This window comes from Ixodes scapularis, unplaced genomic scaffold, assembly GCF_016920785.2.
Source record: "Ixodes scapularis isolate PalLabHiFi unplaced genomic scaffold, ASM1692078v2 PGA_scaffold11__112_contigs__length_91849675, whole genome shotgun sequence".
NCBI classification, from domain to species: domain Eukaryota; kingdom Metazoa; phylum Arthropoda; class Arachnida; order Ixodida; family Ixodidae; genus Ixodes; species Ixodes scapularis.
In genome coordinates, this window is record NW_024609837.1 from 60,832,339 (window position 1) to 60,848,531 (window position 16,193).

The 16,193-nt window shown below is 45.5% G+C and overlaps 1 protein-coding gene across 1 annotated transcript in view; it reads right to left on the reverse strand.

The window, feature by feature from the left end:
• Positions 1-8,185: 8,185 nt before the first annotated feature.
• The window catches only part of LOC8041590 (5'-nucleotidase-like), a 73,739-nt gene continuing 65,731 nt past the window's right edge, over positions 8,186-16,193 (reverse strand). The window contains exons 7-9 of the mRNA XM_029983167.2: positions 9,169-9,321; positions 8,832-9,023; positions 8,186-8,298 (exon numbers count right to left, since the gene is read on the reverse strand). Of these exons, the coding sequence (XP_029839027.2) occupies positions 8,186-8,298; positions 8,832-9,023; positions 9,169-9,321 (458 nt within the window). The remainder of the gene's footprint in view (positions 8,299-8,831; positions 9,024-9,168; positions 9,322-16,193) is intronic.

Sequence of the window (16,193 nt, forward strand, 5' to 3'; positions counted from 1 at the left end):
CCCCACGCAAGCGCAACATCTAATCCCCCCACCTATTCAATGTCTATAGCCGGCCCCAAGATCACTATGCACAGTCCGACACGCTGTTTGAAACTGCACAGTGTAGGGTTGCACCACATTCATTACAAGCGATTTTAACGCTCCGCTTCACGCTACCCTCGCGACACACCCAAGGGCCGCAAGATTTACATTCCGAACCAACAAAAAAAAAAAATACAACTCTACTTACTGATCCATCGACACCCAGACGTCTTGGCACCGGCGTTGCACGCGACACGTGTCCAGACATCACCCCAAACCATGGCACAGACACCTACACCTGGCACAACCTTGAGGAACAGCTTAGCAGTGACTATTCCATTCTTGCCAGATATATCAACATTAAATACTTTACGGGGGAGGCACGCCCAATACATATCCCAAAGTGGCCTGCCTTCCGCGCATCTTCCTCTTCTACGTCACCCGACACTCTGACTGAAAAGAGTCAAAGTACAGGCTAGCTGGTGGAAGTCAACCATTTCGTCCTTTACCCTGAGACTGGGTTTTTTTTTTGAAGAGCAGAAGAAACAGAAAAAATTGAGACCTGTCTGTTTTTTCTGTTTCTTCTGCTCTTCAAAAAAAAACCCCAGTCTCAGGGTAAAGGACGAAATGGTTGACTCTGACTGCTTTGATGCAGACACTGAGAACACGGCTAGACCAGGAAAATGTGTGTGTGTGCGTAAAACGTCTAATGACAAAAAAGTGGTCGCACTTGCGCGTGACTTCTTACAAAAAAAAATAAAATCGGTGGCCAAGTTAAAAAAAAAAAAAAAAAAGATTCGTGGGTCGAGAGGGTTAGCACTCACCAGCTCAGAGCGCGTTGAGTGAAAGCTCGCGCTGCAGAACACAGAGATAACTAATTCAATCTCCACCCCTTCCCATTTCGATCTGGATGAACGTCGTACCAGCGTGCGGTCATGTATTGCTACTGCTTGATGCACGTTCAAGACCCCATGTCAGCAGTTCTACTGCACTGACTAAATATGTCATATGCAACTGAGACACCAGACGCACATTCAGGCTGACTAACTTCCGACTCTGTAAATATACACACCACATGAATTATTTTCAGAGCGACACACACGCACATCTACCACCATTCCGGATGCGCCAGAAGCAGACTACCACCTTTTCCAGGTATAGGAGGTGCACCGCAGCCCAACCAAACGGTGGCGACGTGAACGCTACAACCGAAAGCTCACAATTAACTCACTGCGGAGGCTGCCAACCCCACGGGTCAAAACTAACATGCGCTCTGCGACAGGATCAATGGCATGCAAGGTACCGCACGAACGTATTCCCTAACCCGTCATCTAATACAGGGATCTACAACCCACGGCCCGCGCCGAATCCGGCCCGCCAAGGCCTCCCGACCGGCCAGCGGCAGGCCTCGTGCTTGCAATGAGGTCCGGCCCGCTGTCCCCGGCTTTTCTACCCGCACAAAAACAAGCGCGCGTAGAGGAACGGCGTCGCAACACGCACCATCCTCGTACTGTAAAATACCACAAAAAAGGGAGTCAAAACTGCCTATCATAGACTATTTTCCCGTCACGTTATTCACTGGACATTGTCCTCACCAACATCACTATTCCTAGTCCCCTTTTTCATGCCAGTGCAACTTCGTATGTTAAAACTCTCGTGCTTTCCTATTTGCCTTGTTCTTAGTGTCCTGTATCGTATATATTGCATATTGGTAGAATCAGTTCTCTTACGTTACATATTCTTCTGCCCTAATGCAACACGCCAAAGTCTCTAGGCGCTTTGATTTATGCCTAGTGAGTTTTGCTGGGTCCCGATACCGTGTAATGGAATAGTTATACAGCACAGCCCTTAGGCGCCCGTTCCCGCAAATCGCGGCGCTGGGGTCGGCGTAACCGCTATCTGGGGGAAAGGGCGCCCTTGTTCCTTAATGGAACAATGCGCGCGTTGTGTTATGGGACGTCACAGACCCATAAACCAATTCAGTTCTATGGTCAACTTAGCGGAGAACCTGAAGTATTGTGTAGGTCTGCGCGTGTTGCAATATGGGACGTCGCAGACCTTCACTAATTCAACATCCCTGCTAAATTTAGCGGAATAGCTGAATTGGTGTGTAGGTAAGTCTGTGACGTCCCAAAATGCAACACTGCACGAGTTGCATTCTGGGACGTCCCAGGCCAGAGCTTCGTGAAATACGCCTTCGCGCCTTATGCCGCCCCTAATGCCACTAAATAAGCTACGCTTCAGAATAGCGACACTTGGCCATATTTTGGCTTAAAATCATGGCTGCCAGTTATCTGAAGCTTTACCTGAAATCACAAGGAAACGTTTTTCCGCCCTCCACAAATGTTTAAACAAGTCGCGACAGCCCAAAGCAATATTACATGATTTTCCTAACACCGAATCTAATGCTGAGGAAGTCGCACTTTTTAATCATGACGATCGGCAGTTGCGTCTGCTCTGCACACGATCCAAAATGGCGGCGCCCACAACATTGTCGGGGAACGAAGTGCCGATACTCTAAGCGCTGCTCATTTAGTGGCTCTAGCCGCCCCCAAACAGCGCCCCCACCGTACACTAATACTTCTCCTCTCTTTCCTACCCTCAAACAGAAAAAAAAAAATTAAGACAAATCTAAATATGAATACACTAGACAAATTCCTCTGTCAAACTCTTTACCACGGTATATTGGAAGGCTAAAAAAGGCATAAAACGATTTTTCTACTTTCGCTAAAAACTACTAAGAACCACTCCCGAACATTAATAACTCAATAAACTTGCTTTAGTTTCTCTTTCAGAGCAATGGCAGTCGGCAAACAAATTTATAATATATGAGCGAATACTTTACTAGGGGGAAAACATGATGAAAAATAACCTCAGATAAACAGGGACGAAGAACGGGTAAAGAATAAGAATACGACAAAATAACGGCTGACTCACAACTGAAGTTTATTGAAAGAAAAGTGAACCAAAGAAACTTGTCACCCGTTCTTCGTCTTTGTTTATCTGAGGCTGTTTTTCATCATGTTTAACTGTTATCAACTGGCCCAAATCACCACCCTACTTTACTAGGGGGAATACATCCTACTCCCCGATGATACAACGGCCTCGGCGCGGACAGGTTTGGCGCAGTTTGAATGGCTGGATGAGTAGCAACTTTGGGTTTTTCCGCATTGAATTGGGGCTAGTGGGAGGCAGAATGTATCCCCCCTAGTAAAGTATTTGATATGAACATCGTTCATTTCCTCAACTCGGAGCCAAAACAAGCGGCCACGTCGCCTGTTGCCTATCCGCCAATGTTCATCATAGCCGCAAGCTGCGGTCGGCAAAGTAGCAAATGTGTGCTGAGCTCCAGGCGCTAGCGAGTTTTAGAATAGGGCCCCCAACGTTTGGGTTCACCTAAGAAATTGGGAAACCCAAGCGCAACAAGGTTGGCGCCGAAGGCTTATAGAATAGGGGTTTCGCAACGGAGAGCATCGCGCTTGTGTTTCCCGCTTGCAGCGCGCATGCCGCAAACGAGCGTAATATTTAAAAAATAAAAATACTAAAAAAACAATGTAAAATATACGCGCTAAGCAGGTACTTTTTTCTAGAAAAATTAGTTAAGGTGAAACTGAATAAATCCGACTAAAACAAAATACAATCTATACTCAGTATAAATGTTGTTGGCTGTATTCAGCCAAAACAGTCCACTCCGTAGAACACTAATTTGGCGTTCGTTCTCGGATTGTTTTTGGCGTTTGTGTGGCGCATTGACCGTCTGCTGCCGAATATTTAAGCGTTGAACTATGCCGAAACTGAGACAAGCGCAAACGAGCGTACTCTGCAGCTCTATTTAGATCTGAGCTGGAGCGACTTTGAAGCCTTGCAAGACTAGTTTTAGAGTTACAAGTTTCCTGCTCCGAACGAAATTAATAGACCTATACGCCTCGCAAGTGGGCTCATTTTCGTCTTCTGCGCATGAGAAAGGAAGTAGCGGTGACGTCAGAACGCCGAGCCCTGATTGGCCGATCGCGACCCCCTATCTGAGCGTCGTCTGCTCGCAACATCGTCTGCGTCTGTCTTAGCTTTCCTGCGACTTTCGGAAGTGCAGGTCTTTACGAGCGAGCTCGACTTTCAGAGAAGGCAGACGAAATAACTCGAAAGGTACGTTGTTTGTGCCTAATAACTAGCAGACGCGCATCAAGGAGGAAAGTCAAAGGACTCACTGGCGAGGTGTCCCGAGGCGCCGAGGTTTGTTTGCTTAGAACCGAGAGTGAGCGTGTTAGTGTCCGCAAGTTCCCTCCCAAATACTTTTTCCCTCCATTCGTGTGCGGGAGCGTCGGCGGGTTGGCGCAGTTAACGTCATCTGCTTTACGTCTGCTAGTCAAAGCGATGGCTGCTTTACTTTTCCTGCGTCTGTCGGAGATTCACCGCTTTTTCACCGGCGAGAGTCACCGTAGCCTCGGGAAGCAAGGAGATAACAAGAGGAAGAAGTTTACCTATTAATCTAAAATTGAGGTCAGCGATCAAAGTATAATACGGGAAGGGTTCACAAGGGTCACGCGGGCATATTCCATTCAGCACGCCAGCCGGTCGTGGGCAGACGGTCGCCGAGTCGCGGAGTGCCTGCTAGGCCTAACTGCCCAGCTCGTTTGGTCGCGTTCGATGGAATCGTGGCCGTTGGAGCTTTTCCCGGGTGTTTGTGGATCCAGCGTTCTTGTTCGTCGTGGTCTGCTTCAAGTACTTCTTAATTTTTTCTTGCTGCTTGAAGTCGGGACGCGTCAGAAGCGTAGGTAGAAAAATAAACGTCCGTGGGTCGTCGCGACCGCGACGCTGTCGGCCATGCTGATTTGATCGTAAGAAGTGCGAAAGACAGCTTCGGAGCTGCCGTAGGATTTCGTCGTAACCTGCGCAAAACTTACGAAAATTTCGTTTCGTGAATACGAATTTGTTCTTAAGTTTTGTCTTACGCACATTTTTGGCGTAAGATCGTTTCGTGCATCTGGTCTCTGCGCTTCCGAAAGTCGCAGGAAAGGGACAGAAGCAGACGACGTTGCGAGCAGACGACGTTGCAGAGGAGCAGACGACGCTCAGATAGGGGGTCGCGATCAGTCAATCAGGGCTCGGCGTTCTGACGTCACCACTACCCCCTGCGCAAGAAGCAGACGAACTTGCCCTCCGCATTGCTATATTACACAAGCATCAAGAAGAATGCAGGGATTGGTGTTCCACTCGCCGCACGTGCTGCCCTCAGCAGTAGTAAACTTTCTAAAGCAAAAATCTAAAACAAATTGTACCTTGCACGCGCGTTCGTCAACGCTTTATTTTGGTTATTTACTTCAAATCATTTGTACGGGGAAGGCGTGCGCGTGTGGCTCGCAGCGTTCGATCCTGCTGTCTCGCCGACTTCGACGCCCGCGACGTTCTGTTATTATCTTCTTCCTTTTTGTTTTGGGCACAGGTTCGCCGCATTAAACGTTTAGTTTCCTCAGTTATTCTTTGTTTCATTAACTCCTCATTCGTGGCAATATTGCTGCGTCAAGTGGCATCTAGAGAGCCTAGGTGGTCAAAGAAAAGGGGAGCCTTGCCAGCTAAAGTAGCGTCAAATGGGAAAACTTCCAACTTCCAGAAAAACTTCCAGAAAAGGAAGACACCAGCTTTAATAACAGGCCGAAATAGAAAGTGCAGGAGTGCAGTGGATGATAAAAATATGCAATAAAGATAGGAATGCGGCAAAAACGTTTTGGGATCACATTGAAGCGCAGGGCAGAAATAGAGAGGGTTTCTAACACATCCTGACCACACAGGAGGGAAGAAGAGTAGACGGGGAAGAGGCACTGGAATATAATAGGCGGACAATTGAAGAGGCTTTCTCCTAGCTTGAGCATACGAAGACAGTGGATCGTACTGACATCAGCAGTGTAGAGGAGGAGCAGAATTGTGTACCAATGGAGACGACCACAAGAGAATGGGTTAAAACAGAAAGTAAGGTTCCAGCAGATACAGCGACAGGCCCAGACGACATACCCATGGAACTCATTAAGGCACTAGAAAAAGAAGCAAATTAAAGTTATGGCATATAATTAATCAAGTAATTATTAGATTAGAGGTATCCAATAGGGTTGGGAACTAAGTAATGTGTGGCTAATATATAAAGGCCGAGGAAACAAAGACAACATTAAAGCATATCGCCCAATAACGGTAACTTCAGTTACATACAGATTAGCTATGCAGATAGTAAAGCGGAGAACGGAGGAATGGACAATAGATATGCAAATACTGGGTGAGGTGCAGAACGGATTTCGAAGAGATAGAAGATTCGACGATAACCTATTCGTCGCCACACTCCCTCGCCGGGGAGAAGAGGCAGGGAGGAGGGGGGGGGGGGGAAGTTTTGTAGTTTTTTTGCCCGATCCCTTAAAGGTTGATAAGCCTGGTGACATCTCACACTACCTGATGATAGTTAGGGTGAGAAAATTAGCTTAGTAGGGCGGAAGGAACCATACGTTTCTCTTTTTAGACATAAGCTAGGTGGCGCAAGCTACCGCCCGTTAGCATTCATGGCTTTAAACCAACCCTTTGGCAATCACATGGCGAGCCAGAATAAGCCATAGAAACGCCAGAAAAGTAATATTCCATTAACGCTTTTGAGTAAAATCCTGATAGGCTGAAATTCGTCCCCTAGGATTTCCAAGCTTGTGCCGACGTAAGCGTTTCTCTGACGTGCTACTTGGGCTTCAGCCAGCAAGCTTCACACCAACACTCGAATCGAAGGGGGGGGGTTGACATCTAGTGCTCCTCATTTGATATTAAGTAGAAGCCCGTATAGTTTCCACAAAACGCTGGTGTCATTTGTGGAGAGCTTGATAAACTCGTTATTACCTTAGCCCAATACAGAGCGAAGACTGCACAGGAATGGCAGGGAACGATACCACTTCATTGCTCTTGGAGTCAAAGTTTCGACAGATTAGGTTTGTTTTGTGCCGCAGATACATTTAACCACAAGCTTGTTGGTTTAGGTAAGATAAAATATAAGGGGTGGCTCGTGCGGATGCGACGCTGTGAAACGAGCTGGAAAATGCGGGGCCTTAAAATAGAAAACTCGAACTTCAACAAAATGTGCCTCAACAGTTCAGTCGTACCGCCTTAAGTTTAGAGGCATAGTTTTCCTCCTGTAAAAAAAGAGAGAGCACCAAACTTATCCCAGATAGTGTCGGGCACGTTCGCAGATGACCAACTTAGCGAGGCTTGTAACCTGTGGCGCCATCTTTCGATTGGCGCAGCAAACAGATAGCGTTGTGCGTCTTGTGGTTGCTGCGCATCTCGTCAGGTTATTTTACAGCGTCATATTCACATGAGACACCCTATATATGGAGTGCTGGTGTTGATGTGCTAGGTTAAAATATTAGACGGAAAACATTTTGTAGAAGTCAAAAACGACTAATTGACAAGACAAAATCGATGCGGCGAGCGACGCAGAACTTTTATTGTCTCGTTGAAAAACAAGGGGGTAGACCACAATTCATCTAGCATTGAGGTCAACACACTGTCCTTTCAATCAAAGCCAATCAGAGCTCGGTGTTTTTCTGACGTGACCGCAACTATTGGACAGACTACTTGCTGTCCACATAACGAATCAAAGTGCTAGATTCTATTTAAACGACTATCGTCCACCTAAAACTGTTTCGAAACTGGCTACCCGATGAGTAAAACATCAGGTTAAAAGTATGTTTTAACCTTTTTGATGGCGAAACAATAATTGAGAAGAAGCGATACAAATGGCTTTGCAGTCTCCATCTCCGAGAGTAGATTACCAGCTTAAAATTGAAACTCTACCACACTAACTCATAATGTTTATGTGCACTGTAAGAGACTGGACCGGTTTCCATCCTCACTACTTTTTGTATTATATTCGCCATGTTCATTCTAAAACTTTTTTCTCTATTCCTTTCCTTGGTATGATGGCCCAAGGGGTGCAGTAAGATCAAGTGTAAGTAATTCGATAAATTGAAGATCAGTGCCAGGGCGGGTTTGCCATTGTGAATGGTAGTTAGCCAATTTATTTCTGATTATACGTGTGATTCATCTACCAATACGTCATTGTATAGGATGCATGCTCCATAATTTATAAATTGCTCCTTCTAACGAAATTGTCAAGATTGTATACATTTTTATCTATCTTAGGTTATATGCTTGGTGTCGTGACGTTCCCTTCGATAATAATCCGTCCCTCAATTGGTGTCTTGATTGGTGACATTTTACCAATGTATTCAACAAGAACATCGAGATCAATGGGACCTGTAAAGAATAATAGAAATATTCAGGATACAATAAGTGACTCTTTTACTGGGCAATTTCACAAAATGACTCAATGTAAAAGAAAGAAATAAAGAAATTCCGTTTGGCGGTTTCTTTGTATCTTTCAGGCTCTAACGAAATGTTGTTTAACTTATATTCTAGACTCTAGAAATATGTGCGCATCTACGTAACTTCCTCAAACACACTTTAATAAAAGTTCATTTGCATCTGCAGAAAAACATAAGTGATTCGCAAGAATGCAAAAAAAAAAAAAAGGAAGACACGATATATTTAACCCAAGACTTGGGCAGAAGAAGGAAACAAACTTTAACAATGTCAGTAAAAAAAATACAGGGAAGGAAAACGCCTTTAGAGATGTTTTGTCAGACTGAATCATAAAAAGAACGCTGTCGACATAAGGGAAGCCCAAAATGTTAATGTCCTGCAAGCGAAAACTATAAAGTGAACACCCGTTTCCTCTTAAAATGTACATTAAAGTTCACTAAAAATAAGATAAAATGCAAATGTCTCACCGGCTTCTCCATAGTTTTCAGCTTTGGCAAATCCATCACCACCCTTGGCTACGAAAGTATTGGTAACGATTGTATAGTTTTTGTCGTCAGCTACGTTCTGATAAACGGGTACAAGGCACTTGGTGCATAGTACTTTCAGGGATGTGACACGGTTACATGGCGACAGTGATAGGTTATACTTGACACGGGCGCCTGGAAGAATGAAAGATTTTATTTTAATCGTCATAAGTCGCGATCTGCAACTGAACTTATAAAGAGTAGACGAGAACTTTAATATATTGTAGCAATTTTTGCATTTCCGTATTGCGTGCATTGCTTTTAAAATGTGGCTTCTTACCAGAAATCTGAAGAAATTCTCCTTTCTTGTTTTCGTAGCTGAAGTTGGCTACGGAATGTTCGAACATAAGTCTTAATGCAAATCCACTGAGCGGCACTGTGACAATCGCTTGACCGAATGGTGCACTTGCAAGTATGTCCCCCATAGTTATATCTGGAAGGAAAACATATATTATTTTTTTTCATGACTCGCAACTCAGCCCATACTTTATAACTAGTGCCATTGAACACGCAAAATGCAGACAATCAAAAATATACAACGGCACAAATTATATAATTTTCGGCTGAATGCTGATATGACTATACCTTCACCGTGTGTAAAATTGAAAACAAAAGAAGAAACTTGTGAAGAATTTACAAGTATAAGCTAATTATAATCTTCACATATGGAAAGGGACACAGAGGTCACACTCACTTTAAATAAATTTTTAAAAAAGTAGTATTTCATGCTCTAACATTTTTTTTTTTAAACTAGGTTACAGCGGGGTGGTTCATTTCCTCTGTAAACTTATCAATGAAAAACCCTTCCTTTATCGTAGGTTACAAATAAAACCATACAATTTCTACTAACCAGCATGAATTGAACCAATGCTCGGGAAAAAGCGTTTTAGACCGTTGAGGTGTCTTAAACAATAAAAACAACACAAATATTAAGATGAACGGTTTTCTGCTTGCACTCGTTCCTTATTTTGTCCGAATTAATGCCACAAAAACCCCATAAGAATGACTTCTTAACTTCTGCTGTGAAACGTTAACCTGCATACTGAGCCATATTTATTTTTTAATTTATTTTCTGCTTTTGAATAAAGTGAATGTTTTATTTTAATATTTTCACTTTAACAAAACATTGCACCACGCTTTAGACATTTCTTCGTTGTAGCTTATAGGGAAGAAGAGCAACAAATCGTTTCTTGGTTCTTATTTATTTATTTAATTAATTAATTATTTATTGAACGCAGGTCAGTTTCATTTGACTCTCGTGGAAGTTGGATAAAAGTAATATGACGAGTTTTGTATTTTGGCATTCGTGACTTCAAGAAGTACTGCCCTTATTTTGCCGAGTTAGAGGCTTAAACCACGGACGAGGCTCCCAAAATTTAGTGGATGTTGATTAATTGACATGGACGCACCATATGCAGTTTAATGTTTGGTTTTACGGTGAAGACTCAGTGGCAGACGGAATTTTTTTATGATTAGCCCTCATCTGAAACATCGTTAGAGTGCTGTTTCTGTTGTGATCTGAAGGCACCTAACCTTGTCTTTTTCTTTGTGATTAGACACATGTAAGGGTGGTTAATTTCAATTTGAACATATATATTTAAGAAAGTGATGCTAGGTAGAGAAGTGAGGTCTATACAGGTGAGTTATACGGCCAGGGATTGGAGGACGGAAGCTTCTGGGGGCGACATGACCCCAACACAGGTGAATCCAGAAGTGTGGAGGAACAGGCCCCCAACGATCACCAAAACTAAGAAACGCTATTGGACGAAAAAGAGAGATTATCTTTTCAGCCGCGCGGAGCAAAACCATATTAGGCCAAGTTAGGCCCACTGTCAAGCTTGCTCCAAGCTAGCTCTTGATCTGGCGAGCTACCTGGACTACAATCAACCCATCCATTACACGAATCAGTATAGCCAGCCGGCAACGGCCAGGCGGCGCAAGCAGGGTGAGAGCGCACGGTTATACTCTGTCTCGCTGTTACCTGGCAAAGGGTGAACGATAAGCCCCACATTGCGTGCCGAAGGCTTCGAAATGCGGGGCGTATATGAGCGCAACGCACATATTGGAACATGACGCAGGGAAAAGACTGATACTTCTTCGGGGTTGAGGCGCGCTCCGTTGATACGCGGTCACGTTCCGATTGGCCCGCCAGGGCCGTAGCTTCCGCTGTACTGGCACGTTACGCGATCACGGCTTCCTGGGTTACCCAGTATTTCTTGCTTCAGACACTAGGCTAAGCGGCGCCACCAGAGTAAAAGCTCACGTTTGAACAATGCAGCCGCCACTCCCAGGGGTACCCAATATTTCTTGCTTCAGTCGCTAGATGGCGCCAAACAAAACAGCATTGCAGGTGGCCTATACGTCGCCGACTAAACTCTTAAAGGGTAACTCAGCTCAAAAATCGAACCATAGGAAAGGACTGATATCCACGCAGTGCAAAAAAAGTATCACGATCACAAAAAAAAAGAAGAAAAAAAAGAAAGGCCAATGGTCATGCCACCTTTCCTGATAAAACCGTTGTAAAAATACAATCACCAGCGTTTCAGAGAGCCGCAGTGAGTTATCTGTTCTGGAAACACCACTGAAAAATGCGTTGCATCGTGACTTGTCGGTCGCACAGCTATTTCATTTCGGTGCTTTTCGCATGGTCTTTCCGCAAACGACTAATGCTTCCTTTCGAATGTTCTGCTTTTTTGTTAAGTGTTTCTCAAAAATGCGACAAGACAGTTGCGTCATGGTGCGGCATCTAGCAGTTTCATTTTGGATAGGCATTGCGTGTACCAGTCGACATCATTTGTAAACGATGTCAGCTTGCCTGAGCACAGCGCTACACAAAACGTTCATGGCCAAAATCGGCGCAAACATTTTTACACCGGACCTTGAAATCGAAACCACGACCACTCCATGCGCTGGAGAAAACAGCCGCAATCATCTCAATTTCAGTGCGCCTATGAAATTCGCGACAGCGGGCGAAGGGCGATCTGATAGATAGAGGAGCGAAAGGTACTTCTTGTGTATAGAGTTTACCATTTAGTGGCAGGGGTGAGTTGCGTCTTTTATGAAGTTCCGGACCGTCAAACATAAACCAACGCATTGTAGAGGCACGCTCCACCTCAGACAAACAAAACAAAACAAAACAAAATAACAGATAGTGTCTCGCAGTCGTTGCCACTTGCAACTTTGGGGGGGGGGGGGGGGGGGGGGGGGGAGGAAAGGGGATAGGGAGACACGACTGAGTTCGAGCACCCAGCAACTCCTGCGTTCCGAATGACGTCAGAATACACGGGCTGGGCATGAATACGTTTTCCAATTCTAACGAGTCAAACCTTTAGTTCGGATCGAGATCAAAAGACGAGGCTGCAGAACCGCGCTGACGCGGCCAAGACACTGAGGTTCAAGGACTGAGCGGCCAGGCCATAGTCTTTTGTATACTGACAAAGCCTGGCAGGTCGTCAAGAGAAACGCCGCCGACATGGAAAAGGTGGAACGGCAGACAGTGGATGAGGGCAGAGCTACGTGACTGGCGCCCCTCTGCGGCGAGTCGCCGAAACACACTTCCCCCGAGTGAACAAGTGTGTTTCGAGTCCTCGCGGCTGCAAAAGCTGTGCGCTGACTCCCAGGTTCCCCGAGAAATGGCTCTTTGATTCTTTGTGCTACCAGATCTTTAGGCTCCAAATCTGTGACTGGGCACTCCATGGCTCTGGCGTCGAACTGCCAGGATTTCTGAGTATAGAGGTGGCTATGGTAACAAATATGGCAGACCATGTATTTTGAGCGCCCGGCTTCCAGCGCGCGCCCTCCCGAAGCCTTGTTCAACGTAAGAAGCTCGCGTTGAAGGCGGGACAAACGAAGCTCCTCCCCGCCCTTCTCACCTTGTCAGTGATTATTTGACGCTCCGGCAGCCTATAGGAGTCGCTGACCTCTATAAATATGGCTGCCGAGAACATGTCCGGCATGGCCATATGCTAGCTCAACGCACAAAGCTCGAGATTAGGCTGGCAAGGACGGGATACAAGATGGTTTGCCTCGATTTCTACGCGCTACGTTTCAGACCTGTGGCGGTTTATTGGCGTAAGTGAGCTTCGATATTCTCAGCGTTCTTCGCGGAAGCAGTAGAATGACTTCCAACTGTGCTTCTCCCCGCGCTGATGAACATTGATATAGAAGAATCTGGTTAATGCGGTTCTGTAGGCTCTTAACCCCGACCTAGGCAACATGCAGGCACGTTAGTAATGACAGAGCCGCCGGCGCAACAAGATTTGGCCCTACACAACATGATAATCAAAACGAGGCGCATTTCATTCTGAGGTCATTTTGAGGTCGCGGTTCCCCCTGCGGCGTGCCGTTGTTACCGTTTTAGTTGCTTTAGAGAAAACCAACAAAGCTTGCCATCGCGCCAGCTACAAGAAACAAAAAACAAAACAAAAAAACATGCGATCGTGGAATTCACGAAGGACGAGATGAAATCCCCAAAGAAGACGGAGCTTCTAGTCTCAGCTTAAAAGGCCTCTGACACGCCAAACATTTTTTTTTTCATGCTAGGCGTTGAAATGGCATATCAGGACATAACAAAAAAATTGTTTCACTATAGAGTTGCGTAGTTTTCTTATAAAAAATAGAAATACGAGGCAGGGTTCCAAGTTCCCGCCAGAGCACTGTAACGTAACAGTGTACCGCAAGGTGTCGGGGGAGTCAGAAAAAAGGCGTCGCCGGAATTCACGTGAGTTGTATCCTTTTTCGTGCTCCCCGCGAGCGCGTGTAATATTTTTTTAAATATTTTTGTTATTCTCCGCATTTCCACGAGCGATCCAAGCAGACAAGGTTTTTTTATTTGCTTTTCATCGCTTAATGTTGCTGTAAAGGTAGAAAAAGAGGAGTTAGTGAATTGACGTGATCAAATACAATGCCTAGAAGGTACTGTGTGAGGGACTGTCCAACACCACCTAGACAGAAGGCCTCCGCATGGTTTCCTCTTCCTCTATGAAACGTCATCACAGTCGGATCGCGCTCGGTCGGCTATTGGACCCGAGCCCGACCTTCGACGCGCTGATTGGCCACGAGCCGCAGCCGAACACTGACGCAGCACTCGTGCCCAATGTCTCGCCTCGGTCAATCTGACTATGATGACGCGTGTCGAGGCCTTCTGTCTAGGTGGTGTTGGACTGTCCCGGTATTTCAGCAACTGAAGAAGCGATCACACTGCATGCATTTCCGAGAGACATGCAAGAGATGGACCGGTGGCTGACTGTGTTCCCCGCAGGACAGCTATTAGTATCCGTCGGTAGGCGATGGATATGCTCGATGCACTTTAGTGATGAAGATTGCAACCCTAGGCGAAGTTTACTAAAACTCATAGATCTCGATGTGAGACCTCTACTGCAGGTCTGTAAGTTTCCTGCCCAACTCCCTGCAGCAGCGGCACTCAAGAGGCTTGAATTCAGGCATCACGACGCATCGGCTGCATGTGCACCTAGTAAGCAAGTTCTGCTCACCGTTCTAGACAAAACACGTACTTTATGCTTGGCGTTTACTTGGACTTGGTACACTCACCAGTTCGTAATCTTTAGACGGCAGGCATCTTCAGCCTGGAGAGTATTCGATGATTCAACGAGCTCGGTGTCTGAACCTTCAGCACTGCGATCGGGCGTGTCGTATGCTAGCAATCCTAACTTCTGCGAGCGTTCTAATTTTTTTTTTTTTTAAACTTGATAGCTTGTTTTGTGTTCAGTATAGCTCTGTATCATCGGACTGACGGCAGGCACTCGTACTCTGGCTTGTACTCGCAACGCTTTCATCATTGACCTCCATAATTTCGATCCACTGACTCTTCGACCTCAACTTTTACAGCACGCAAGCTAACCAACAGTGCAGCGATAAAGAGCTATACTCTGTTTCACCATAAGATGTACCGCAGGAAAGGCTACAAGCGCGAGCTCCTTGCTCTGGGGCACATCTCGGCGGCACAAGCTCTCGTGACTTAAGAGCGGCTGCCAACGCTATGAGCTCGCGCTTCTAGCCTTCGCTGCGGTACAACATAAGGTGAAACGAAGTATAGTGGAACTGAAACTTCGTTTTCTACGATCGCTCGTACGAAGAGCACAATAAACAATTTTTTTAAAAAGTCTTAGGCACGGTCGCGGAGAGCACGACGAGTGAAACTCACGTGACTTCCGGCGAACCCACTTTTAGTGACGTATGTCGATGCATCCCTTCTGACCGCCCCGACACCTTGCGGTACACTGTTACGTCACAGTGGACTGGCGAGAACTTTAAATTGGGCCTCGTATAAAAAAAGTTTTTTGGGAGTCGTAGAGTTTCTTAAAGGGTGAACGCTTTAAAGCGATGCACTCATTCTGACGCTTTAAGACCAGAGGTCGACATTTTAGGTCGCCCTCACTCACCCTCACCCTCACACCCTTACAAAAATGAACAATGAGTTTCAATTGAGCTTCTAATGTGTTTTTATAGAGTCAAATGAAACTCATAAGAAACTCATCATTAAATGAGTTTTATCATTACCCACTCCATATCTATTCTTTTGAATTTACTCATTACAAATTCAAGTGAGGTTTATCGTTACCCAATCAATATCAATTCTTTCGAGTTTACTCATTACAAATTCAAGTGAGGTTTATCGTTACCCAATCAATAGCAATTCTTTTGAGTTTACTCATTACACATTGAAATGAGTGTTATCAAAAAAAAATCAATAAATCTACTCCCTACTGCATTGCACCCGAAACAAATAGCGCGTCGGTGCTAGTTCTGATATACAGATTTATTTCCTGTGCTTAAAATAATAACTGTATTCACTCTCTTTTACTCCTAAAGGCTTATTCACACGATGTATCTCTTCAACGCGCCACAGTTTAGCGAAACCAAGATTTCGCGAAATCGGCCTGTTCACACGTGGAGTTTGACGCGCGAAACCTGTGGCGTATTGACTCACGAGAATTCCGCCAAACCTTGTCATCTGCACCGGGAATACCAAGCGTTTCGCATCAAAATGATATGAAGTACGCACAGTGTGAAGGGACAGCCTGTTTTATTAATGCCACTCAATGAATTTCGTCAGATTCGGCTCACTGGGTTTACGAGTCCTGCCAAACCCGGGAAAAACCGCGAGATGATCTCGAAGCATTTTAGGCATTTTTACACCGCTAATAAAAAACGTTATCCCCAGTCATCATGTTTATATACGGTGCTTGCACCCGCCGCGACTGTTGACGAATCTGCACCGCGCCCCCAATCCGTACTGTAGGCGCCGTCCACACACCTGTTGACGAATCTGCACCGCGCCCCCAA